Here is a 27,356-nt window from a genome sequence, read left to right on the forward strand (position 1 = left end):
TGGCAGGGTACTCTGTAGGCTAGGACACATGTTGTGTCAGTGAATGAACAACTTTATGTGGAAGAAAGGATATCTCTTGCACTTTGATCTTTTCAAATATTAAAGTAGGTAAAAACAAGTCAAAAGTTGGACTTGAACTTCCCAGTCTTGGCTGAAAATACTTGTGTAGTTCTCTAAAATTAATCCTTAGATGTCCAGCTAAGAAACCATGTACAGAACAGCAGTTAAGTGTACAGTATGTTGTGGAGTTTAGCAGTATTATTTCAACTTTGTGAACTCTAGCAAGTTTGGGTGTTCCCATAACAGAGTGTCTGATTTATTTGTTTTTTTAATGCTACTGAAAGTTTCTGAAATAGTTCTTTTTCTGATAACAAATAGTGGCTTTCTAAAAATTACTTGCTATGGATAATTCATCTTGCATTATGACAGATATTACTATTGCCTGCTCTTCCTTCCACAAATCTTAAACTCTTGGATTTCATCCTGTTCCTTAAAAGTTGTCAAATTTTGGTATTGATTTTTGTGGCAGAAGTCACTGCTCTTTGAAAACTTAACAACTCATTTTGTGTTGCACAGATATCCAGATCTAATATATAAGTTGAAGGAAAACATGCTGCCTTCAAACCTGCAATAAAATTACTGCTCATAGAGTCAATCCATGACAGAAATGAATATCCAAGTCTTAAAGGAAGTTACATGGAAAAAAAGGTATATGTTTTGCCCAGCAGTTCACAGGAGTCAAACACTTACCTTGAAATTTTCTGTCAAGACGGGGCACAGCACTCCAAAGAGACTTTTATAGACTCTGGTATGCAGATGCTTTGGATGTTTCCTTTTCCTTCTGTCAAAATATATTTTGGCAAACCCATCTTTGGCAAAATATTGTCTGGCAAACTTAACTAATGGCATAATTGTCATCTGACCTGATATATTTAGAAATGATTTGCATCTTACCATTCCTGTGGATACATTTCCTATAAATAGTCTGACAGGGCTATTAATATTGGAATCTGCACTAGTCAAGGCACTTAAAGAACTTGGGTGTATGATTTATTGGTTCTTCTACTGTCTTTACAGGTAACTTAATCTTTGATCCAGATGGGATTCTTTGGCATTTCTGTACTTTTGCAGATGTAATGTATCTTGTACATGTGGTCCTATGAACTTAGAGCTTGCCTTTACATAATTAGAAAAGGCAGTTCTACAAAAGACAAATCATTATTAAAGCTCTTTCAGTGATTCATTATATATTATAATGAAACAGGGGAAAACCAGACATATTGTGGGTCAGGATTTTTCCTACAATATCAGAGAGAGAAGAATCCAACAGACAGCAAGGTCAAATACAATTTCAAGTTTGGACATGCAGTTTGTGCCTTGAGTGTGAAAGGTGACTCGTTAGCTATAAAAGCAATTGAATATCTATGTGAATAATTCCTCACCTGATACTTTGCAGAAATCAAAAAATTCAAAATGTGCATACTAGAGCAATGTTCACTATTGCAATAGTCAGTCATAAGTGATATAACAGAAAATTCTTTGTAGTTTCAAACAAATTATTCATAATAAGTCATACCTAAAAAAAAGAAAATTGTACAGCTTTTTTGCAAATAATTTCAGGTTGCAAAAAAGCTGATGTTTCTGTTACAGAGCTGATACAGAAGAAATGTATAACATCTTAAAACTAGCACTTTTATTAATAGGAAAATTATTCATATGAAAATTATTTCTGTTTCTCAAAATTTATTAAAGATTTTCTAAGGATTAAGAGAGCCTAAGAGGCAAAAGTAACCTAGACAAGGAGATACTTTCAACCTCCAGTAGACATACAGTCAATAAATACATAGTGATTCTTCCTATTTCACCTTACACAAACATGAAGTGCTAACATGCCTTCAAGAGCTCAAGCCCGTGTTGCTAATGTTTATGTGCCCATTGTCAATGTATACCATGCAATGCTCTCAACCAAGTCAGGCCTTCACTACCTACAACTCCAAAAAAACCCCAAACCTTCTGTCCAAACACAACTCTACCCACATTCACACACAGCATAAGTCTGGGATCCTCTGCACTCTGACACATCCTCAGTCTAACACTCCCATTCCACCACAAATACCTTGCACTCTTACATATTCATACAGCACCAGCAACAAAAGATCTCGACACGGTGCTGCCTGTTTTGGAGCAGTATTGCTGTAGGCAGCACTCTGAGAAAGGGGGAATTTGCCAGTAGTTCTGGAGAATGAGTGGTCAAGTTCTAGGAAAAAGGGCACTGTCACTTGAGCTGCTTTAAACAGTGTCAGTTCTGAACATGCTCTTCTCCTGGTCATTGGCATTTTGATTATTAAAAGAGCTCAGTGGGTAAAGTGAAGAGCAGAGGGGCAAGGTCAGTAAATGTGATCCAAGGAGATAGCCAACATCAAGCACTTGTGTGGGCATGCAAAGCTTGTTCCAAGGGCAAGCATGCAACTTTCTGGAGTTCAAAACCAGAGCTCAGCCCTGGCTGCCTGTGCAGGGCAGGGGGAAGCTGGTGGAAACACCCTGTGCCCTGAATAGGAGGAGCTCAGAAACAACTGTGTAAAACAGTGAGTGCAGGCGTGTCTCAGATGTCCTGTGTCTCTGGGCAATCTCTGACTTCCACGGACATACAGAACTTAGAGGACAGAATCACAGAATGGTTTGGGTCGGAAGAAACCTTAAAAGAATCATCTAGTGCAAAAGCCCTGCTGTGGGCAGGATTATCTTTGGCTAGATCAGGTTGCTCAAAGCCCCATTCAGCCTGAGCTGGCACACTTCCATTGATGGGGCATTCCCATATGCTGGGGCCTGTGTCTCACTGGCCTCTTCTTTAAAAATGTCACTCTTATATCCAAACAGAATCTACCCTTTCTAATTTAAAACTTTTCCCCTTTTCCTATGGCCACAGGCCTAGGTAAAAAGATTTTCCCCATCTTATAAGCTGCTGTTATATATTGAAAACCTGCAATATGGTCTCCTCAGAGCCTTCTCATCTCCAGGCTGAGCAGGCACAACTAAGTAAGCCTTTCTTCATAGCAGAGGCATTCCAGGACTTGGGTCTTTTTTGTGGCTCTGCTCTGCATCTGCTCCACCTGGTCCATTGTCTTTCTTCTGTTGGGGGTCCCAGAGCTGAATACAGATGGGGTCTCATGACAGCTCTTTAACTGGATGACATTCCTTCCCACTGCTGTATCAACTGAACCATCCAGCTTGATGTTGTCTGTTTTATCAGTAGATTGAACAACACAGGCCCCAGCACACACAACTCTTCTCTTTCATTCTGTCTTTATCTGAGTAGGAAGCTTCCTTCTTATGTCATGGCTTCATCACTTCTATAAAAGCCTTTGTTGGGATACTTTGCTGAAAGGTTTTGGAAATCCCAGTCAGTTATATCCACTGTATCTCTCTGTCCACATGCTCATCTATCCTCTCAAAGTTTTGTGTGTTGTTTCACATATAAGGCTGACTGGAATTTAACAGAGTACTCCCTTTGGAAGGACATAAACCACCTGTCCTCAGTTCCCCATACCATTTCTTTCCCTGGAGGTGTTACTGGCTTGGTCCAATGCTCACTGGGAATTCAAAATCTGCAGCTGTGGCAGTGTACTCTGCCCTAGGAGGCAGGGCCTGGGACTGAACATGGTAACTTTCTCCCCCTGCACTCAAGTCTTCATTGCCAGTTTATGTGGATCTCTGCTCAGGCTCAGAATCTGCCATTTAATTGCCCATCTTCTTTATTGCTTCTTCTGCACACTGAATGGAAAATCAGTAGTCTAGACAGGAAACGACAGCTACTAATGAACTGTGTTTTCCTTTCACTGATGGACTACTGCAGGCTGTCTCTTCCCTGCTCACTGTTTGCTCTGACCTCTCTTGCCATAGGCTTGTGAGAGAAGCTCCTGGTGGGGGTTTTGAGTTTCTACAATACTAGTAAGGAAAACACCACATTGAACAGCTGATCTTTCTCATCAGGAAAGAAAAATTCCCCAAGACAGGGCAGTGTTTCAGAAAGTAGTGTGGCAGAAATTCAGCTTTTGTGGACACTGGTCTAATTTATAGAACTAAAGGAATTGTCACAGAACTGTCACCAACCTTCTCCAGTTTTAATTTAAGGGGATGTGATATTCTTCATGGTCTTCTAATTAAATTCAAGAAGTAAAAATAGTGGAGACTAAAGACTACCTTCTGTCAGCTTCACAAAAAAACATGAGCTCTTTGGGTTATTGGCATTCTATAAATCTCTCTCAAACAGAGGCCAGCAAAATGAGCAGCTCACACCTGATAACTGCAAGCTAGAAAGTGCTGAGGTGCCATATGGATGAATATAACAAAAGATATTGTCTGGGGTATACCAGTACGAAGGGCTTGCAGGAGTCACAATCAGGAATTATTGTCCTTGATTTCTCTTCATGGGATGTTAGTTTTCTATTCACACCTCAGTCGCTAAAAAAAAAAAAAGGGATAAGTAGTCAGGAACTACATGACAAAAAGCTTCATTGTGACATAGAGGTTATAAGGCAAAACTGTGACCAAAGACTAATGGAAATAAGGATGTAAGCAATAAAACCAGAAATAAAAAAGAAGTAATGCTCATGGTATGCACACAAAAGAATCTATGGGATTTATTCTCTAGACATTAAAATGGTTAAAAAGAAAAACTTTTGCAGAAGGAAGTGACAGAGGGTTCACATTTTGTGCTGCCCTCAGGTCACTTTGCTGCCAAATGACATTTTCACTCTTCCTCTTCTATCTTCTTGCCATGAAACTCCCGGCTCTTCACTCGGAGCTTGTTGACCTGTGACTCTGCAATGTCAGCCCGCTCCTCGGCTTCCTCCAGCTCGTGCTGGATCTTGCGGAACTTGGACAGGTTGACGTTGGACAGCTCCTCCTGTGTGGGGAGAGGGAGTCAGGGGTGAGGAGCCCAGGGCAGAGGTTTTGCTCCTGCTGCACCTCAGCCTTATGGGGCTGCAAATCTCCATCCCCCTCCCACCACTGCTCACACATCAGCCTCACACAGAGCTCCTCATCCTCCCCTTTTCAGGACCCTACTGGGACAAGCTTCACCAGGACTGTGTCACACATGAGGAGCAATTTCTCACCCCTTGGATTTGTCATTTCTGTACTTATTCTATGACTACTTGCCTGTGTGAGTTACAGGGTTGGGAAGACCCTGAAGCCTTCTGCTGCTGATTATTGGCACAGATGCAGGAACTTGCCAGTCAGTGGGTGTGGCCCCACCTTTGTTTACTCTGGCCTCCTGTGTGAAACAGGCTGCAGAACTTCCCTTAATGAATGTCCCTGACTGAAGGGTGCCCAGAGCTCACCAAGGCCTCATGACACGATACCAAAACACTGTGGCCAAGGCTGTTGTGTCTCGGGAGTTTCTTTCATGCCCTCTCCTGGTATTCAGCCTCATTCAATGTGTGTCCTGCCCCAATGGAATGTGGCCTTAGCCCACTCTCCAAGCAATACTTACAGCCTCCTCAGCTTGTCTCTTGTAGGATTTCACTTTCATTTGCAGCTTGTCCACCAGATCCTGCAGCCTGAGGACATTCTTCCTGTCTTCCTCAGACTAAAGTGGTTGTCAAAGAGGAAAGAGAGTCAATTCTTGGTGCTGCATCACACAGGATTAACAATTGCCCTTGGCGATGGTGTGTGCAAAATGTGGCTTGCTGTGAGCAAACCCTGTCAGAGCAGGAGACCTCCTGCCTTACCTGGTAGGTCAGTTCCTTCACCCTCCGCTCGTACTTGCGCACACCCTTCACGGCTTCAGCGCTGCGCTTCTGCTCAGCATCAACCTCCCCTTCCAGCTCCCGCACCTGCAAGGACAAGCCCATCCCTGCAGCTTCCCTGGCAATGTCTCTCCAAGGACAGCCTCACTCACCCACAACCCCAGCCCTACACACCCTGGCCTCCAGCTTCTGGATCTGCTTCTTCCCTCCCTTCAGTGCCAGCTGCTCGGCCTCTTCCAGACGGTGCTGCAGGTCCTTCACCGTCTGGTCCAGGTTCTTCTTCATCCTCTCCAGGTGGGCACTGGTGTCCTGCTCCTTCTTCAGCTCTTCTGCCATCATGGCCGCCTGATCAGAGCAAAGGGGCAAAGCCATTTTGGGGCTGCAGATATTTGGGGGACAGGACATTCACCATCAGCAATGCCAGGAATGTCCAACTCACATCCGTGATGGCCTTCTTGGCCTTCTCCTCAGCATTGCGGGCTTCCTGGATGGTATCCTCCATTTCACTCTGGATCTGGGAAATGTCTGTTTCCAGCTTCTTCTTAGTGTTGATCAAGCTGGTGTTCTGTGCAACAGGAAAGACAGGATTCCTACTGTCAGACCAAATGCTTCCACATCAAGGCCTGAAAGTGTGGGTAGGGTTTAGGAAGGTCTTTAATGCAAGAGACTTCTTTAGCAGCAGAACGGTAAACCAGACATTGGGGGCTGGCAGGAGGGGACATACTGGAGCACACTTCTTCAAATGTTTACGCAGTAATCACTTACAAGATATATAACAATCAAATTCTTTGTTATCCCTTGTGAATGGGAACAATTTCCAGCAGCGCCTGACCTGGGTATGGAGGAGCTGTGCACGTTCAGTGGCATCCAGAAGCTCCTGCTCAGCCAATTTCCTCGACCGCTCCGTCTGCTCCAGGGCTGCCCGCAGCTCCTCAACTTCAGCCTGCAGCAGGTTTGCCCTGCGCTCCACCATGGCCACCTGCTCCTTCAGGTCCTCCTGTGTCCTGAGAGCATCATCCAGATGGATCTGAGTATCCTGGAAAGAGAGGCAAGAGAAATTACCAGGTGTCAGTGTTCGCTTCCATGGCAAAAATGTCAGGGATCTCATTTCTCCTTCTGTAGCTTTGCTGAACAGACCTTGAGCACTGCCTGGGTGTTTCTCAGGTTCTTCTGTGCCTCTGCAGCCACACGGTTGGCATGGCTCAGCTGGATCTCCATTTCATTCAGGTCTCCCTCCATCTTCTTCTTCAGCCTCAGGGCTTCATTCCTGCTCCTGATCTCAGCATCCAGCGTGCTCTGCATGGACTCCACAATTCTGAGGTGGTTTCTCTTCATCTGGTCAATCTCCTCATCTTTCTCTGCTATCTTCCTGTCAATCTCAGACTTCACTTGGTTGAGCTCAAGCTGCAGGCGCAGGATCTTCCCCTCCTCATGTTCCAGGGAGGCCTGCACAGTGCAGCATGAACAGTGTCTTACTTTCTAAGTCGTCTTTCATGCAGTTCCACATGAAAGGTTGGCTTGCTTTCCTGCTGTCTCTCCAAAGAACTACACCCATACTCTTGGTGGGGACACCATTTATTAGCATTGTATGTACCTCAGCTTCCTCCAGGGAGGCTTGCAGTTCAGATTTCTCCTGCTCAATCTGCTTCTTGATTTTCTCCAGCTCATGAATTGCCTTTCCTCCCTCAGCAATCTGCTCCGTGAGGTCAGAAATCTCCTCTGTGGAAACAAGGATCATTGGCATGGTCAGGCACAGAGCAGAATGGCAAGGGCCCTGTCCCACCAAGGTGACAGGCATCTTTGCAGACCTGCAGGCACAGACCCATGAACAATGGTGGTAATGGCTGATAGTGAGAAAGCCCAGTGAGGAGCAGAGGGCCAGGGACTTACGCTGCAGGTTCTTGTTCTCCCGCTTCATTGTTTCCAGGTGGTCCAAGGACTCCTCATAGGCATTCTTCATCTTGAACAGCTCCGTGCTCAGGGAGCGCGACTCCTTCTGCGAGGCCTCCAGCTCAGCCTGCGTTTCCTCATACTTCTGCTTCCATTCTGCCAGGATCTGAAGAGAAACGGGGTGTGAGTAGGGATGTGGCAGTCATGGGGGAATGCTCTGGCCAGGAGTCCTGGTGCTGGAGGCCAAAAGACCTTGTCAAAGTTCTTCTGCTTCTTATCCAGAGCAGCGCAGGCAGCATTGGTTCTCTCCACGTCAATCATCAGGTCCTCCACTTCATTCTGCAGCCTCTGCTTTGTCTTTTCCAGGGAGGCACATTTGGCATTGACAGCCTCAACATGTTCCTCTGCATCCTGCAGGCGCTGTGCCAGCTTCTTCCTGGGAGGAGAGAAGCACAGTGCCACGTTAGAACTTGGAAGGGCGTGAGTTCTATACTGTCATGAGAGGCCAGTTCATCACTTTGGGGATTTTGTGCCAAGCGCTTTTCAGAGATCTGAAATGATCTATCCTTTGCTGGGTCCGATCATCTACGGACATTTAGGCCTATCTTTGCACTTCTAGCCCTAAAGCCTATGTTTTCTCTTCCAATCTACACTCTGTCTTTCCCTTCCTCTCTCCCCTTTATTTACAAAGACAGTATATCCTTGCCTTCATCCCATTCTTGTGTTAACCCACTCTCAGAGATTCCAATTTCCCTTGACCAGTTTCTCCCATCATTTGCCATCCTGCTTCCCACGTACTTGGCCTCCTCGAGCTCCTCCGTGCGCTGAATCGCGTCCGTCTCGTATTTGGTTCTCCACTGGGCCACTTCGCTGTTGGCCTTGGACAGGGCGCGCTGCAGCTCCCCCTTGGCCTCCTGCTCCTCCTCATATTGTTCCCGGAGCAAGTCACAGTCGTGGCGAGCGGACTGCAGGGCATGGGCCAGGGCGTTCTTGGCCTGTGGGGACAATGGGTTTGGTAACTTGAGTACTTGTCTTGAAATGAATCTTGACTGTTAATTTGACAGTGAAATTGGAATGAAACTCTCATTGGGCAAATGTAGAGCTTGGAGCTGGTGAAGCCCACATTGACACATTCTGGAGCATCAGGACACATTAGTGACAGCTCCTCTGGGGACAGGAATGTGCTCTTTGTGTATATGTTCTGACATGTGTGCTTGAATCCTGTCCTAGAGGGGATCATCAGAATCTCATGGAAGCCTTGTGGATGACTTCCTCCAGCACCTAAAGCATCCTGCTTCCTTCCCTCTCTAGTTGAAGGGTGGGGGGGATTGTGCATTAGTGCTATTCCCTCCAGTCCTATGTGTGCTTGGGGAAAGAACATTGAAGCAGTCTACTGTCAAACAGGATTCTCTTTTAGGGGTGATGTAGGCTGTGGACAGTAGGGTACTTCCAGACCTTAATTTCTTCTTCTAGATGTCTCTTGAGTTCCTCAATCTGTTGGGTAAATCCTTGCTTGCCCCTAGACAGCTGAGAAATCAGAGCATCTTTCTCCTCCACCTGGCGTGAATATTCACCTGGGAAGGGAAAGGGAGAAAAGGAAGCACACTATTCCTCCTGGGACACCTTCAGCCTCTAAAGCCACGTAACCAGCAATGGCCCGGAGAGCTTCTACCAGTTGCTGCCTTGCACCCTCTGGCTTGCTCAGGGCGTGCAGGTCCTGACATTGCACTTTGGGGATGAGGGTGTCTCACCTGACTCTGTCTGCAGGCGAGCTCTTTGCGTATTGAGGTCGTTGATCATGCGCTGATTCTGCTCCTCCTTTGTTTTAATCTCACTCAGCTGATCTTCCAGGGTGCGGCACATCTTCTCCAGGTTGGCCTAGAGAACAGACACAGGAAGGGAGAAGAGATGATGGAGTGCACTCTGCCTGATTGTCACAGTGGGGATTTTGTTTGTGGGAATGTGTCTGGAAGAGGCAGCTTTTGTGCCACACCTTGGCCCTGTGAGCATGTTCTCCTGCATCTGCATACCTTGGCCTTGGAGACAGACTCCATGTTGCTGGCCAAGTCATCAATCTCCATCTTCAGCTCACTCTTCTCCTTCTCCAGCTTCTGCTTCACGCGTTGCAGGTTGTCGATCTGCTCCCCCAGCTCAGCGGTGCTGTCCGCGTGCTTCTTGCGCAGGGCGGCAGCCGTGGCTTCGTGCTGCAGCGTGGCCTCTTCCAGGTCACGGCGCATCTTCTGGAATTCTGCCTCGCGCTTCTTGTTCATCTCAATCTGAGCTGCTGTCGCCCCTCCTGCTTCTTCCAGGCGCTCGCTGATCTCCTCCAGCTCCCTCGACAGGTCAGCCCGATGCTTCTCTGCTTTAGCGCGAGAGGTTCGCTCTGCCTCAATCTCCTCCTCCAGCTCCTCAATACGGGCCTGGAGAACAGCAGGGACCCTTCACACCCGTGCCCTCCTCCTGCCTGAGCTGAGCCTGAGCAAGGGAGGGGAAGGAACAGAGACTTGCCTGCAGCTCCTTGATCTTCTTCTGAAGTTGCATGCCCAGGGCTTGTTCATCCTCGATCTTGCTCTGGATCTGGCTGATTTCAAAATCTTTCCTTTGGGCAAAGTGAACCGTGTTAGAGCTCAAAGAAAAAACACAAGTGCTCCAGCCCAGCACTCAGGTGTCCCACAGCCACACTTACTTCTTCAGTTTCTCCTCCAGCTGCTGCTTATCATTCTCCAAATCCATGATGCTGTCCTGGGCCAGCTTCAGGTCTCCTTCCAGTTTCCTCTTAGCTCTCTCCAGGTCCATGCGCAGTTTCTTCTCTTGCTCCAGGGACCCTTCCAGCTAAACACAACAAGACCATCAGTGCTCTCCCAGCCAGGTCAGACTCCATACCTGTGCTGTTCCCGCTCTACATCTGTGTGCTTACATCGTCCACTTGCTGCTCCAGCTTGGTCTTGGCTTTGGTCAGTGTATTGACTTTGTCCTCCTCTACCTGCAGGTCATCCAGGGTTTGCTGATGGGCCTCTTGGAGGGCTTTCTTCTCTTTTGTCAGCTTGGCGATGGTCTCGTCCAGGGCTGACATCTCCTCCGTCAGGTTTTTCACCTTTGAGAAGAAGGGAGGAAGTGTAAATAAAGGAAGTAGATATAGAAGTCCTGTAATAGGACTGGGCTCTTTTCTGGAGTGCGAGTGACAGGTTCTGCCTCATACCTTGTTTTCGGTGGCGTGTTTTTCCTTCTCCACCTTGGCCAGTGTTAGCTCAAGGTCATCAATATCTTTCTTCAGCTCTGAACATTCATCTTCCAGTTTCCTCTTCTTGGCTGTCAGCTCAGCATTAATTTCCTCTTCATCCTCAACCCTTTCAGTTAAGTCCTTAATTTTGGCTTCCAGCTGGATTTTGGTTTTGATGAGCTGGTCACATCTTTCCTCAGCATCAGCTAAGCTATCTGCTTCCTGGTGGGGAGACAGAATTTTATGGCTTTTAATGTTTTGAAGTTTCTCTTCTCTGCCTTTTTTAATCACAGAGTAGGTGGGTTTAAAAGTAGCAGCTGAAGCTGATCTTCAACTCCAGCAAGAGAAGGATCTTGAATGGTGTCTACTGGGAAACCTTGTCATTTGGAATCAATATTTATTCCAAAGTTTTTGTGTCTTCTAAACATGTCTCCCAGGGCACTTATCTATGAGAATGCCTCATGCAAACACAAGCAGAATAGAACAGGGGTTACTTCAATTTCTAACTTCAGCGGGAACAAAGGCTTGGAGTATTTTTCTCATGGAAAAATATTCAATACCTTCTTCTGTTTTATTGACTTGTTAACCTCAAAGTATTTGAGCAATAGAAGCTTTGTGAGAATACTTTATTTGAAAAAGATTTGTTTTCTTTGGTGAAACTGCCTTTTCCTAATGAGTTCGAAGTAAAAGTGGGTGTTTCTCAGGTTTGCTTTTACTATGTTAGAAGCACTGCTTTGAAAGTTGAGATATTTGCATTCCAGCTCTGAGTTCTCTGATGTTCAGTACATTTTGTCTGATGTTACTTGGCTCTTTCCTCATATAGCAGTAATGGTGAGTGCCATGTAGGGCTGCCAGGAGTCTCATTATGCCCTTGCTAGTGCCTGTTTATTCAACATTAGAGTGCCTCAGAGTGTGGGATTTAGACTGTTTTCTACCACCCATTAATTCCTGTGAGTCTCTGTGCAGGACAAGAAGCATTCTGATAGTATATCATTCTTTTTCCAGGGAAAAATGAACAGTGATACTCACAGCCTGCACTTGGAGCTGCAGGTCATTTTTCTCCTGCACCAGGGCCACCATTTTCTCCTCCAGCTCCTTCCGCTTTGCCTCAGACTTTGCAAGCTCTTCCTTGGTTTTCTCAAACTCTTGTTTCATGTTGGCCATCTCCTTCTCAGACTCTGCACTCTTCAGCAAGGGCTTGATCTTGAAGAACAGCTTCATCCATGGCCAGTGTTTGACATTCATGAATGCACGGACGTTGTACTGGATGCAGAAGACGGACTCTCTGAAATGAAATCCACATGGTTATTGAATATCCTGCATTTGGTGAATTTAGACTTAATTAGCCAACTACCATTAGAACACAACAAATAAGTGAGAAGTATCAACCTTCTCTCCACCATTCTCTGGTACTCCACTCTCATCAGGAAGCCTCTGGACCTGGCTTGTATCATGGTCATAATCTCTGCCAGTTTCTCATCTCTCATCTCCTCCAGCACACCTATCAGTCCAGCTTTGAAGAACACCTTGAGAAAGGCAAGATTGTAGTACATCAGTGTTGGGTAATGCATGACTGGGACACACTGTATTTAAATACAGAACTTCATTCTACCTTGGTGTGACCAAATCTGTATTGGGTGTGGTCAATATCAATGGACCCAAGAAGCTTCTCTGAAGCCTTCTTGTTATCCATGAACTGACCATCTGGAATAGCACTGGCATTAAGTACTCTGTATCTGTAGGCGAAAGCAGAACATTAAGAAATTGATAGTTCTGAAACCACCACTGTGATTGAACCTCACAGCCTACTCAGCAATATCTGAATAATATCATGTATTAGAAAGTGCATTTTTTCAAGACAGTGCAAGTCTTGAAAGTGCAAGAGAGTGCAAGAACCTTTCATACAATTAACTCAGAGTCCATGTGAATCCTCACAATCAGCATAAAATAAATCATAAATTCCAAGTAAAATATGACAATGTAAAATGTAAAGATTGTTAAGATGATCAGGCTCTTCAGCTTGGTCGTAATGAGCAGAAAGGTACAGAGCTCTCACCTCTGTTTGAAGTCAGCGTAGAGGACTCTGCTGGGGAACCCTTTCCTGCAAATCCTGATCCCTTCCAGCACGCCGTTACAGCGCAGCTGATGCAGCACCAGCTCATGCTCCATGGCACCTGACAAATACCACCATTAGTGACTACCCTGCTGTTTGACACTCAGGAGAAGAGCTTCTGCTGCTCAAGCTTTCCTCCCCTTGGATTGCCTTACCAGGTGTTTTAGTTTCATTTGGGATGATGCACCGCACAAAATGGGGGTGAGTGCTTCTCAAGTTAGCCATCAGCTTGTTTAAATTCTCCTGTGAGATTAGAAGGAAAAGTTCAGATAAAATCTAGTAAGAACCTTATGTTTATCTATGATGTGCATAAAAAACCTAAGTCTTTTTGTGTCTTGCACTATAGGAAATGCATAATTAAGTTGGTGTAAAATTATATAAATATGAATCAGAGTCATCTAGTGAATTACAGACCTGTCTTCTGACTGCAATGTCACTGAACTCCTATGTTATTTCAGTGGGTATTTAAATGAGGAAATGAATTCTGCTCTTACCCTGAAGAGAGCTGAGACAGTCTGGAAAGAAGAACCCTTCTTCTTGCCTCCCTTCTTGCCACCACCCTCTGCAAATCAAAGAAAAAAAAAGTGTAATAGTATGGACAATATATATTGGATACTACAGAACACAAAGCCACTTTATATTTCTAGTGTTTGAAGCTTCAGTTCTGAGAAAACTTTGTCCCACATTGAAAATACAATTTCCACAAAACTGACCTGCATCTGCTCCACCATAGTTGGCAAAGAGTAAAGCCAGGGTCTTCACAGATGATTTCTGGTACAGCCCAATGACAGTTTCATTCAGAGGGTCCTTGTTCTTCTCCAGCCAGTTAGTGATGTTGTAGTCCACTATGCCAGCATAGTGCACCAGGGAGAAGTGGGCCTCAGCCTTGCCTTTGGCAGGCTTGGGCTTCTGGAAGTTGCTGGACTTGCCCAGGTGCTGGTCATAGAGCTTGTTCTTGAAAGAGGTGTCAGTTGCCTTGGGGAACATGCACTCCTCTTCCAGGATGGAGAAGATGCCCATGGGCTGGGAGAAATCACAAGAAGTGACAAGGAAAGGTGATAATGGAAATGTTCAATATCACTGTGGATGGGATGTTCACCTGTCTGGTCTAGTGGAAGGAGTCCCTCCTCATGGCAGGGGATTGGAACAAGATGTTCTTTATGGTCCCTTCCAACCCAAACCATTCTGTGACTCTGTGACAATGACAAGAAGCCTGTGCTATGAACATCAAAGGCTGGTTGTGCTGTTGGCAGCATCTCAGCCTGGATGAAAGCCTAGTTTTACCAGGAGTTGTTCTCAGTCAAGGATTTCATTTCTGCCGTCCCTTGCCCCCCTGAAGCCTATCATCATGGAATGGGTAGGAACATCTGTCCAGTTCACATGAGAAATGGTTGTAGAATTGGTGGGAGCAGTGGTAAAGAGCAAAATAATGGGGAAAAGAGCTACAAGGGACTCCGTAGTTTGGGGAGGTCAGGTGATATGATATTGATTTCCCAAATTTGTCTGTGGACTTTGGATTTCATGCTTTGGAGAAGGAATAAAAGGAGGCTGAATCTGTGTTTGTTTTAGAAGTCTATTGGTGGGAGTCCAGGCTACTTTTCCATGCTCAAAGACCGGATGATGCAGACTGATGACACACATGTGCAGTTCCCCATTTCTCTTTCCCAGACTAAACTAAATTTCAGTGCAAAACACTTTGCTTAACTGACACTACATGTCTGGCTGTGAGTTCTTTCTGGGATGACTGTGCCTTAGAAACATCACAGGATTCCAACAGATATTGTATACTTGCATGGGAAAGGTACCTTCTCAATGAGCTCAATGCAGGCAGCCAGGTCCATGCCAAAGTCAATGAATGTCCATTCAATTCCCTCCTTCTTGTACTCCTCCTGCTCCAGCACGAACATGTGGTGGTTGAAGAACTGTTGCAGTTTCTCATTGGTGAAGTTGATGCACAGCTGCTCAAAGCTGTTGAACTGCCCAAAGCAAAGAAACGTGCACAGGTTCTCAAGGTGTGCCAAAACACACAGGCCTTTGCTGGCATTCTCCTAAGGCTGTTTGCAGTTGGAACACCAGTCCCAGCCCTACTGTACCCGCATGTGTTTCCTTAGCAGGGCTTCTACTGTAACACTCACTGTCCTCAAAGGACTTTTTAATTATGACTTCGTAAATCAAGCCAAAAGTTACAATTCTTTTTCACTGTGCTTCTCAACAGCAAATCCTTTGGCAAGCTCAGTAGCTCCATTGTGTCAGTTCTCTGACCTCCTGGACAGTAGAAACCTCCTCAGTGTCCCACCCAAGAATTTCTCTGGCCTCAGATCAATAATCTGGGGGTTTCTGTGCTCTGACACAGAAGTCCTTGCAGCATCACTGCATTCACAGCACAGGAAACATGCTGTGAACTTGCCCAGACCACTGCCTTTCCCTGGCTTTTCCAAGAGCATCCACCCCTGTGGCCCATAGCTGTGTGAGCCTTAGTCCTCTATGTGTTTCTGAGTCCTCATGACTCCTCCTTGCCTATCGCTTGACTGTGGTGTCAAATCCTTGCTCCTTACATCAAAGATCTCAAAGCCAGCAATGTCCAGGACACCAATGAAGTACTGCCTGGGCTGCTTCGTATCCAGCTGTTGGTTGATGCGAACAACCATCCACAAGAACATCTTCTCATAGACAGCCTTTGCCAGGGCACCCACTGCATTGTTCACCTAGAGCAGACAGGACTGGAGTTACCTCTGAGGGTTAACGAAAAATGCACACCTACTCCTTCAAGCCGTGCATTTTCAACTGTCAGATGTTACCTGTTCCACGTTTTGACCTTTGGTCACGAACTCATTCCCAACCTTGACGCGGGGGTAACACAAGGCCTTGAGAAACTCGGCTGAGTTAAGGCCCGTTAGGTAGGCAGCCTTGTCAGCCACTAGATGTGGGGAGAGAGAGAAAAGCATTAATTACAGTCAATCTCTAGAATTCAGGTGATGTGAACAACTCTGCTCTCCATGGTCTAGGAATGGAAGAACATTTATCTCATCCCACACAGTAGGCCTGGGAAGGAATGCAAATTCTGGACACTGGTGATGGTCTTCTTGGAAAGCAAGAACAGGTATGGCTTGGATAGGAAGAGCTTGAACCTGGAATTTCCCAGAAGAACAACAAAAGCCTCTAGTAATACATAAGGCAAGGCACATTCTTTTCCTGTGGGAAGCGGATTTCTGGGTAGCACAGCTTGCAGGATTTATTTCACCAAAAACAAATTGCCCATCAGGGTGTCTTAGTGTTTGGAGGTTTGAGAGAGAGAGAGAGAGAGAGAGATCCTGTGCTGAAATTGAAGTTCCTGCTTTCAGGCAGCATGTGTTTGGGGAGCCACCATTGGGTAGAATAATGGAACTTCCCATGACTAGGAAAGCACCTCTGCAGCTAGAGGGACCAGGTGCAGAAATGGTATTCTCAATGTTTTATGTGGAGAGTCAGGCCAACTGCAGTGTGCTTTGGAGGCTAACATACCGCCTCTGGAGGCAGAGAAGGGCTTGGAACAAATCAGTCCCTGAATTTGCTGATTACCTTCTGTGCCATCAGGCTCTGCCTGCTCCTCTCGTTGTTTCTGCTTGAACTTCAGGTTCCCATAGTGCATGACAGCCCCTGTCAGCTTGTAGATGGCTGTTTTCTCGTCTGGAGTGAAGCCCAGGATGTCAATGGCACTCTGCAATCAAAATAATGAATTCACAACTGTATCCTTAGTGTGTCAGAGATGTCACCCTTGAAACATGCCCAGTAGGTAACTTTTTGCTGTGTTACTTACATCTGTAGCCATGAGCTCCTCCTGGTCATCAATGCTGGGAACAGTGACCTCCCCTTGACTCACAAAGTGATAATCATAAGGGTTGGTGGTAACAAGGAGCATTTCTGAAAGTAGGAAGAGGCAAGGCATAGGCTTACTTTTGCCAATCAGGTGAGAAAGGGAACTGTACCTCAGTGATCCCCCTCAAAAAAAGTTAGTGCTCCTTCCTACCAATTAGCTCCGGCTTCTTGTTGGACGTGATCTGATAAAAGATGTGGTAGCTTCTTTCCGCCTTGAGCTGGAAAGTGACTCTGGACTTCTCCAGCAGATCTGCCCAGGGAGGTAGAAAGAGTTAGGCACTTGTGGCAATGTACATGGAGGTGGGAATTTGGGAAGGGATGGGAGCAGTCCAGGAGAATCTCTTACAAGTTTCAATGTCAGCAGAAGCCAGCTTGCCTGTGGCACCAAAGTGGATTCTGATGAATTTGCCCTGTTAAGCAGAAGCAGCAGCAGGTCAGCCTGGATGTGTTCTGCTGGCATCTCCTTTGCATGAAGAACTGCTCAGGCACCATGTATCTTACCAGTGGGGGGAGAGATTTTACACAAAGCAACCACTTACAAAGCGTGAGGAGTTGTCGTTCCTCACGGTCTTGGCGTTTCCAAAGGCCTCCAGCAGTGGGTTGGCGCTGATGATTTGATCCTCAAGCGTTCCCTGCAGGGAGAGAATTATTCAGTGACTGTGTTTAGTTGACAGGGCAATGACAGGCCACATGTTCAGTCTGTTCTTCCCAACTCACCTGCATTTTGCCTGATGTCTGCTCCTCCTTCTTCTTCTCTCCACTGGCTGCAATTGTTGCAAAGTACTGGATGACACGCTTTGTGTTCACAGTCTTCCCGGCACCGGATTCTCCGCTGTCAGAGCCAAGAGAGAAGCAGAGGGTGCGTGGTCAGGCAGGAGGTCCCCTGGCACCGGGCAGCCCTGCAGGGACCCGCGCAGGGGCTGTACGTACGTGATCAGGATGGACTGGTTCTCCCGATCTGTGAAAAAGGCAGAAAAGAAGAGATTATTAATGCACCAGCAATAGGCAGCTATTTCATTTCATAAACCCAGATGCCTTCACCCATTTTGAATATTTTAATGTTCCTAGCTGCAGCTGGGAAGCTGATATCTCAACCCTGACGTGCTGTCAGGTATCACACACATGCACTTCTTTTTCTGAATATTCCCTTCATGTCAAGCTGTCCATTTTGTTTATGAAAATTCTTCCAACTAAGGATCAGTTTTGCAGAGTTACTGATTAAATGGTCTATCAGTAAGCTGAAGTGAACTGCAGCAAGTGCTTCTCATAAACTTTATTACATAGGATCGACCACTCCTGATCAGTCCATAAGCCCCTCTACATGGTTTTTATGTTGTTGGCCAGTTGATTGTTGCTGAAATTAAATCACAGAAACATCATAAATGTGTATTTACCAGCATGGTCTGCCATGCTCTATAATACTGAAATTTTGGTACTTCCAGAGGTAGAGTTAATGTTTCTCTTTTCAACAGCTTGAGCTGAGTTTGTTTCCCACAATTTTGTCTGGTTGCTTTCTTAACTCATGCTCTCTTCTTTTTGTGTTCCATTGTTGTGCTCTATTTTTGAAGCACTTAATGATGAAGGAAAAAAATGTTCCTGGAGCTTGTTTCATCATGTCCTTTGTCTTGTCTATTCATCTTCTCCTTGCCATACATAATTTTATAAAGTAATAATAATCTTCTTTCTATAGTTACCAGTGCAGCCTGTCCTACCTTTGGGAAACCTTTTCATCTTCCTCTGACCTGTTGCATTTTACTACATTATTTTTGTGAAGAAGGAAGCCTGAAAATGCATACAGCACACCAGGTGCAGATACCCCTTGTGTTACAACCATGACATCATAATGCTTTCTGTTTTGGTCTCTATTTCTTACTCAGAAGATCTGATCTCCAGGTTTCAGCTTTTTATTTTGTAGACTTACGATCCTTGAGACAAAATTTTGAAGCAGTATTAGAAGGTACTTATAAAAGTTCTCAGCATTGAGGGTTTTTTCCCCAGTGGCATTTCTTTTACACTCTTGTTCACAAAAATTCGTTGCAACATCACTGAATAAGAACTTAATGTAATAAAGTCCCCCTGAAATTCTTCACTATTAGGCTTCATTTTTACTGACCTGAAAACCTAGTCAAATCAGAAATATTTTCATCACTCCCAGATTATTTAAAAAAATGTTGAACAGTTGAAGGCCCAGAACAAGCCCTATCAAAGCCCTCTGAGACCTGATGTTCAGACACTACTCAATCCACCTCACTATCCACTTGTCCAGCCCTCACTCCCTGACTTTGCCTATGAGGATATAATGAGAAACAGTGTCAAAACCCTTGCTGAAGTCCAGGTAGACAATATCCACTGCTTTCCCCTCATGTCTCCATGCAGTTGTCCCATTGTAGAATGAAATCAGATTGGTTAAGCATGATTTCCTTTTGGTGAATCCCTGCTGACTATTCCTGATCAACTTCTTGTATTCTGCTTTCTTAGAGATGGCCTCCAGGATGAGCCATTCCACCACCTTTCCAGGGATTAAGGTGAGGCTGACAGGCCTGTAGTTCCTTGGATCTTCCTTTTTGCTCTTTTTGAAGACTTGTGACATTTGCTTTCTTCCAGTCCTCATACACATGTCTCTTGACTGCCATGGCCATTCCAAGATGAATGAGAGAGGCCAAGATACGATGTCCTCCAGTTCCCTCAGCACTTGCAGATGCATCCCATCAGGATGAACTTGTGGATGTCAGGTTTGACTAAATGATCTCTAACCTGATCCTCTTCAACCAAGGGAAAGTCTTCATCATTTCCAATGACAAATGAGCATGCACCTTCACAACACCGTTAAATTGAACTACATTGCAGTGAAAAGGCTTTTTCTCCTTCGTGAGTATTCACAGCCAAGCGATTTTAAAGAAAACCAAGTAACTCACCAGTCAGCATGAACTGATAGGCATTGTCAGAGATGGAGAAGATGTGTGGAGGGGCCTCCTGGCGCTTCTTGCCTCGGTAGGCCAACACCACCTCCGGGTTGTACACCGGCAGCCATTTGTAGGGGTTGACGGTGACGCAGAAGAGACCCGAGTAGGTCTGCAAGGAAGGGACACAGCACGTTGGCTTCCCCTGAGCCTGGCCCAGCACTTCCTGCCGCTGCCCAAAGGAAGCTGCTGCTGCCACTTACGTAGATCATCCAGGCTGCGTAACGCTCTTTGAGGTTGTACAGCACAGCGGGTTCGTGGAGGTGGGTCATCATGGCCATGTCCTCGATTTTATCATACTTGGGAGGGTTCATGGCGAAGATTTGATCTTCCTTCACAGTCAGGGTCTGCCAAGAAAACAAAAGATCCACATGTATCACCTAAAAGCTCACAGTAGGGATCAAATGTTGTCCTTCAGTCTTGTTTTTGACTCACCTCGCCTGCTTCAGTTTTGACAGTAACTTTGCCAGATTCCCTGCTCTCAATTCTGCCTTTCACAAAAGATTCTTTGGGATGAGCCACAAAGACAGATGTCTTGGCATCAAAAGGTTTGTTCTGGGCCTCAATTCTCTCCTTTTCCGACTTTCGGAGGTAAGGAGCTGCTTCCCCAAAAACAGCCAACTCAGCATCTGGAGAAGCCATGTCTGCACTTTACTGAAGGCACATCAGCAAAGAACCCTGTGGGAGAAAAGAAATGTAACATGAATAGATCAATAATGTACCTTGCTTCCAAGGACAGCTCTTCTAATGCTTTAAAATTTAGCACATAATAGAATTGCTAAAACTAAGTAAATTTACCTTCCTTTTGTTTAATGATTTAAACTCAGCAGAGAAAGATATTGTTTCATCCTTGAATAATATAGAATAACCTTGTAAAAATTTCTTTTATTTGTGTCTTATGATACTCTGCTTTGGCTTTATGGATTGTAGTGTCATATTTGAGAATATGAATTATGTTCAAGGAACCTTTTTATTCTACTATAAAATTAAAAAAAACCCAAACAAACATAGAAAATATACTATAGCCTTAAAATCAGATGGAATAACTTAGCTGGAAACCAGTTCCAAAGGGAAAAATATATATGCATAATATGCAGTAATGGGGATACCTAATAGCTAGATCGAGTGCACTTACCTTGAAACTTTTCTAATAGACAGGGCAGAGCGCTGCAAAGACACTTTTATAGAGTCTGGTTGGTAGATGCTCCAGATTCTTCCTCTTTCTTCGGTCAAAATATTTTTTGGCAAGCATTCTTTGGCAAAGCATTGTCTGGCAAACTGAACTAAGGGCATAATTGTCATTTGATTTAGTAAGATATATTTAGAAATGTTTTGTATCTTACCAATGCTGTGAATGTATTGACTATAAATAATTTGTCTAGAGACCTAAGGACAGAAGTTCAGTTAGTCAAGGCACTTGGAAAATTTGGATGTAGGACCAATGAACTATACTGCTGCATTTCCAATGATTTCCTCGTGTACTCAAGGCAGATTTTTATTGCATGAGTGTGGTGTTACATCCTCAGTCCAGCATTTCCATCACATCACAAATATCACTGTCACTGGAACTCCTTTAAGCACGTTCTTCTCCTGGTCATTGGCATTTTGATTGTTAAAAGAGCTCAGTGAGTAAACTGAAGAGCAGAGGGGCAAGGTCAGTAAATGTGATCCAAGGAGATAGCCAACATCAAGCACTTGTGTGGGCATGCAAAGCTTGTTCCAAGGGTGAGCATGCAACTTTCTGGAGTTCAAAACCAGAGCTCAGCCCTGGCTGCCTGTGCAGGGCAGGGGGAAGCTGGTGGAAACACCCTGTGCCCTGAATAGGAGGAGCTCAGAAACAACTGTGTAAAACAGTGAGTGCAGGCGTGTCTCAGATGTCCTGTGTCTCTGGGCAATCTCTGACTTCCACGGACATACAGAACTTAGAGGACAGAATCACAGAATGGTTTGGGTCGGAAGAAACCTTAAAAGAATCATCTAGTGCAAAAGCCCTGCTGTGGGCAGGATTATCTTTGGCTAGATCAGGTTGCTCAAAGCCCCATTCAGCCTGAGCTGGCACACTTCCATTGATGGGGCATTCCCATATGCTGGGGCCTGTGTCTCACTGGCCTCTTCTTTAAAAATGTCACTCTTATATCCAAACAGAATCTATCTTCCTTCCAGCGTGTTGACTGCAACACATGGCTTGGTGTCATCAGCAAACTTGCTGACGGTGCACTCGATCCACTCTCCATGTTCTTGACAAATGTGTTAAATAATGCTGGATTCAAAACAAGTCCCTGGGGGACACCACTCATTACTGATCTCCACCTGAAATTCAAGCCATTGACCACAACTCTTTGAGTGTGATCATCCAGCCGATGTAGCATAACATATTTTCCAGAAGGATCTGCTCCATGATCTTGCCATGCAGAGAGGTGAGACTGACCAGCCTGTAGTTCCCTGGGTCTTCCTTTTGCCCCTTTTCAAAAATGGAGGTTATGTTTCCTTTTTTTCAGTCAGTGGAACTCCATCAGACAAGTTGACACAACTCGTCAAGTGTGATGGATAGTGGCTTAGCCACTTCATCTGCCAGCTCCCTCAGGACCTGGGGATGCATCTCATCAGGACAACTCCCTCATCTCTTCTTCCTCGACTACCCCTTCCAAATAGTTTGCAGCTGTCAGTCACAGCACATGTCAATCCCGCAATCCATCCCAACAAATTTCTTTGGTAGCAATCAGGCCATAGCGCCTGTCTGGGCAGTGGCTACCAGCTCCTTCTGTCTGTTTCCCACACTGCTGCACTGGTAGAGAAGCACTTCATCTGGGCTATCAGCCACATCCCCTTGTTAGAGGAGTTTGCCCTAATTCCACAGGTTAAGACAATCCACAGGTTTGGTCAAAAATTCATTCCCAACTTTGACTCAAAGACAACACTGGGTCAAAGCAGGTCTGCTGAGTACACACCCATCAGGTAGGCTGCCTTGTCAGCAACTGAAAGACAAGAGAGACAAAGAAAAATTGATCACTGGACTAGGACTGGAATTTGATATCTCTGTGTGTGGGTGGGTGTGTGCGTGAGAAATGCCATTAATGACCAAAATTCTTGATTGCAAACCTTTTAATCCAGTGTCACAACAAACATTGAATACAGAAAAGCTATGAAAGCCAAGATTGGTATTTTTCTGAACATAGTTATCAGTAAGAAAACTTTCCTTGGATATTTTAACTAAATTTATAAACCAAATGACTTATTTTAATAATTTTTACTTTAAAAATTCATTAAGATTGTAACTTGGTTTCTTAGTCAAGATCTAAGAAAGCTCTTATATTCCAAAGGCCATGGTCTGTACTGCCATTAGGAGCAAGTATATATATGACAGAGACAACTCTAGAGCTTATGTATGAAACTACAGACACTTTGTCTTCTAAAAATCTTGTCAAAACCCTGCATATCGAAAGGTAAAATGCATGAAACTATCTCATCAAAAAGCAAACGGAAGGAGTATGGTTTAGTAAGAGAGGCCAGGGATCAGAGACCAGTTTCATGTATACTAAGGGAAATATTATTTAGTTTTCACATGATTAAGTAACAGTTTTTGTCCTGTCTGAAAAAAAAAAAGAAAGTATTTCACAAAACTGATTTCTTTATTAAAAGGTTAGTTGCTAAGGATTTTCTGTGCCATCTGGCAAAAACCTGCAACCCATTGTAACTAAATCCAAGGTGATTTTACTGAAAATAGAAAAGGAGGAACCTATTGTAGCTCACATTCCCTCACAGACAATATATCAACTCTTGAAATACAGCTCACGTATAGAGCACCTGAGGTGATTTCCAGAATCTTGAAATACATAGCGATGGATATAAAGATATTGTAATGATAAATATAAAGGCATACTATATTTAAAATATACTAAATTAAATTTCCCTGAAAGGTGATGTATAAAAGACATTCTGCATGTCCCTAATAATGAAAAATGAGTTGCAAATTATTGTGGTTTTTACATGTACCACATAAGAACAAAATGTGCCTTCTGATTTTAACAACTAAAAACCACAGTATCCCCATGTCTGTAAAAAAGGAAGTGTTTTGCCTTGAGCAAAAAGATAAAATTTATTATTTATAGAGTTCAGACAGAGGAAGTATGTAACAACTCTTACTTGAGACCATGAAAGAAGAGTGAGGGATGTCTGATGCTTCTCCTAGGGTGACAGCTGGGGGTTTTCTTCCCTCACATTTGGAACTGCAAATCTTTGCCTTCCCAGTGGCAAATGACAAAGCCAGTCTACTCAGCAGAGCACTTCTGGGGTTTTTTTCTGTTGTACTGTGCAGGATGTGGACCCAGCCTTGCAACAGGCAAGAGTGAGGCACAGGGCTAGGCATCTATTTGGCTGCTAGTCCTTAGGAAAGAGTGTACTGGAAGCAGCAGCGATGCCTTAATGCTAAAAGAGAAATTAAATAGGTCCTGTCTCCCAGTTCAGGTAGTGCCCCTGCAGGGCTGGACTCTGCTGCAGCTGAGAGCAAAGCACGGCACACTCGAAAAGAAGAGAGGTAGAGATAGCACAGACCCTGGATACAGAATGTCCTGCTCAGCAATGTGGAGTGGGCAAGGTATTGCAGTGCTGACATTTCCCATGAAAAAGAGACTGAAGCATGCTGAAAATAGAAGCATCTTGAGAAAGTCATCAAGCAGCTGCCTCACTGTCTGCCAGCCCTTAAGATATTTCTATCTCAGACTCTGTGCTAGCAGAGAGAGAGAGAATACATAACAACAAGTAAAAGTAGATACACAGACACAGATTTCGAGGCTATGGCCAGGCAAAATCTCACAATTTTTAGATTTGCATTGTGAACTGGAGACTAGAGTTTATTACATTCCAGTGTAGAAGGCTTTTCACAGCGTGGAAGAGTGATATTTTCTTCATTACTTTTATCCATGTTTCAGTATTTTTATCAATGAGTTTCTTAAGTGGTCCTTGTTCTGGTGTCAGAACCTACTGCCAAAAATAAACCTAGGAAAAGAGTGATCAGATCTTCATATAATACTCATCCATTCTGTTCTGCAACTTGAAAAAATTGATTGAAAATGAGCACTGCTGTTTTCTCACATTTGGCAAGGAAGGCCTTTACATCTTATCTAGGTTGAATCTTATTATAAACAGATTGCCCTGTGGCAGCCAACAGAGTCCACTATAGTAGAAAATAAACTGTGAAGTCCCATTTTCTGTTCCATTATGGTGCAGCAGTGAATTTCTGTTCCATTTATAATTTTTATATGCTCATCAACTACCTCTTGCAGTCTCATTAGTTTCTACTTTTTCACTAGTTTCCCAGTACAGTCCAAAAAATTTCAGACAGGTCTTTGGGATATTTGTTTCTCCAGTAGGACATCCACTCAGTGGGCAGTAGATGAAGAAGTACTCATTCATAGATTCATAAAGAAACCTTCACATGTTAGGTAGCATCATGCCTCACTGAGACTGTGACTCATGAGTTTTGAGTTCTGAAACTTTTCCTGAAGATTGGCTGCTATGACATTTATTTCCAACTGACTGTATCCTTGGGAATAATTCATTCAAGTCAATAAGCATCAGTAGATTCCAATGTAACGCTGATTATACTTTTATGATGAACATGTCCTCTCCTCTTAGCCTTGTGAGGTTTTCCTGCTTATGGCATGGCATGGGAAAGATGCGGATAGAAAGAGACTCAGGGGGACAACAAGATGCATTGCAGAGTGAAATTAGGTCTTGATAAGTAATTACTATTGCCACTAGATGAAGATTAAAATCATGACTCCAAGTGACTTACTGATTTCCCTAGCAACATGAAGCTTACAGGATAAAGCAAACAACTCCTGCTAGTGAGCCCTGGGAGGCTGGAGAGAGCTCAGAGATGCTCAGCTTCTGCTCCAGTAGGAAACCTCCTGCTGTTGAGGGCATGGAGAGCAGGCTCAGGAGCCTACACAGACAGCAGTGTCTCCTGTGCCTGGCAACAAGTGACTTGAGCTCCTCTTCAGGTGATTGGGGTCCCTGATGCCCTGACTGGGAACTGGGAGGTGCTGAGGGCCATGGGAGAGGCCAGGAATGAGCAGGATCTGCATGGATATGATGGTTCTCTGGCAGACCATGGCCCATATAAACTAAGCCCGGATGCAGCTGGGAGAGCAGAGGAGCAATGTGTGTGAGCCTGTGTCACCCTGTGCCTGGCCAGGGCAGGGGCTCCTGCACACTGCAAGGGACATTCCTCCAAGGACATGTTGAGGTCAGGTGGGTGAGGGCGAGAAGAATTACAGCACTCATCAGTGGGGAAATCGAGAAGGGGTAATGCAGGGTAGAGGATGTAAGGAGAGGAGGGACAGGCAGTGGAGAGAGAAGATGCAGTAATGTGGGTGTACTGTATATGAGAAGTTGATGCAGCAAAAGTTTTGCTGGAATGGAAAGGGCTTGAGCTAATCTCTGCTGTCATGTCTCATTACAACATCATTCATTTTAGAATGGAGTGTTCTTTAATTGCTGACTAACACTCTTCTCTTCAACGTTTCTTTTTTCAGTCTCAAAGAGCAAAAATCTCAAGAGGAGATTCTTAATTTGGAGATGAAAAATTGAGAATTTTGATGAAATCCTTTTAATTCATTCTCTCCCTTCTAGTTTGAGAAATAGGTTAGTTTCGGTAGACTGAACCAAGAAAACAAAACTAATCCAAATGCTAGACCTGGAACACATATACACACTTATTGTTGCCAAAATAGTTATTATCACATAGATTTGGGAAGTAGACAGGATTACTAGAATAGTTTATCTTCAAATGAGAAGCCTTTAGCTGTAGGAATGAAACTATCAACATGAAAGAAAAGTCGTTGTCTCATATACTGAATTGATCCAAAGATAAGCACCCAAGTTTCTTGCTTAAAATGGAAGATGTTCAGCATTTTTTACTGCTTCATGTTAGTTTTACATTAATCTAGAAGGAAAATTTCCGATGGTATTTACATCTTGCAAATGCAATGGGATTTGCAGCTTGCAAATGCTGTTCTCAGCTATGCTGTTAATATTTATAAAACATACCAGGAGGGATCTCTTTCCCTGTGGATCCTTAATGACTGATAGGGAATGTGTAGCCTCTTACTGAAGATCCCTGGGTAAAATAAGACCTTTCAGGAATGCTGGCATGAGACAAGGAGAAATTCCAGAACACTGATTCTCTGGTGCAAGCTTCTCATTGTGACACTTCTGCTAAGATGTGGCGGGACACTGGATCCTGAAAATGGTAACGATGAAATTCACATTAAAAGTTCTTATTATATTGAAAGATGGGTGTTGTGTTAAATTAAATCAAATGTGTTGAGTGCTTTCTCTGTTCCTGGAATATTTAATCTGGGTAGTTGTTTACCTGGGTAACATGAGTCCTTCAGAGACTTGAGCTATCATTCCAGAGGAGCAGTGCTAAAATGGATGGATAGGAAAAGAGTTGGGGATTATGTCTGGCAAAAAGCCAGTGATGAGCCTACCAAAGAAGAGATTGACCAACCTGGTTAGGTACTCTGGGCCAGTTACTGGCTTGGCCACTGCAAGAACAGAACACG

General features: G+C 44.4%; 1 protein-coding gene across 1 annotated transcript; it reads right to left on the bottom strand.

Annotated features, from left to right (window-relative positions):
- Positions 1 to 4,729: 4,729 nt before the first annotated feature.
- On the bottom strand, positions 4,730 to 20,453 carry LOC116453327 (myosin heavy chain, skeletal muscle, adult-like). Its single transcript, XM_032128626.1, has 38 exons — positions 20,224 to 20,453; positions 19,992 to 20,135; positions 19,744 to 19,900; positions 17,759 to 17,786; positions 17,546 to 17,660; positions 17,368 to 17,460; positions 17,175 to 17,238; positions 16,980 to 17,078; positions 16,770 to 16,873; positions 16,532 to 16,670; positions 15,772 to 15,890; positions 15,529 to 15,678; positions 14,779 to 14,949; positions 13,687 to 13,996; positions 13,468 to 13,535; positions 13,129 to 13,216; positions 12,917 to 13,034; positions 12,473 to 12,596; positions 12,250 to 12,386; positions 11,890 to 12,145; positions 10,840 to 11,082; positions 10,558 to 10,734; positions 10,327 to 10,472; positions 10,149 to 10,239; positions 9,671 to 10,060; positions 9,392 to 9,518; positions 9,096 to 9,214; positions 8,439 to 8,635; positions 7,893 to 8,076; positions 7,641 to 7,806; positions 7,345 to 7,469; positions 6,888 to 7,196; positions 6,583 to 6,786; positions 6,190 to 6,315; positions 5,925 to 6,095; positions 5,733 to 5,837; positions 5,495 to 5,590; positions 4,730 to 4,906 (listed from the first exon to the last, which is right to left on the bottom strand). Exons 1-38 carry the CDS (start codon positions 20,428 to 20,430, stop codon positions 4,751 to 4,753), a joined length of 5,823 nt encoding a protein of 1,940 aa, XP_031984517.1. The 5' UTR covers positions 20,431 to 20,453; the 3' UTR covers positions 4,730 to 4,750.
- Between the last annotated feature and the right edge of the window lie 6,903 nt (positions 20,454 to 27,356).

The sequence above is a fragment of the Corvus moneduloides genome, chromosome 19 (genome assembly GCF_009650955.1).
Source record: "Corvus moneduloides isolate bCorMon1 chromosome 19, bCorMon1.pri, whole genome shotgun sequence".
Lineage (NCBI taxonomy): Eukaryota > Metazoa > Chordata > Aves > Passeriformes > Corvidae > Corvus > Corvus moneduloides.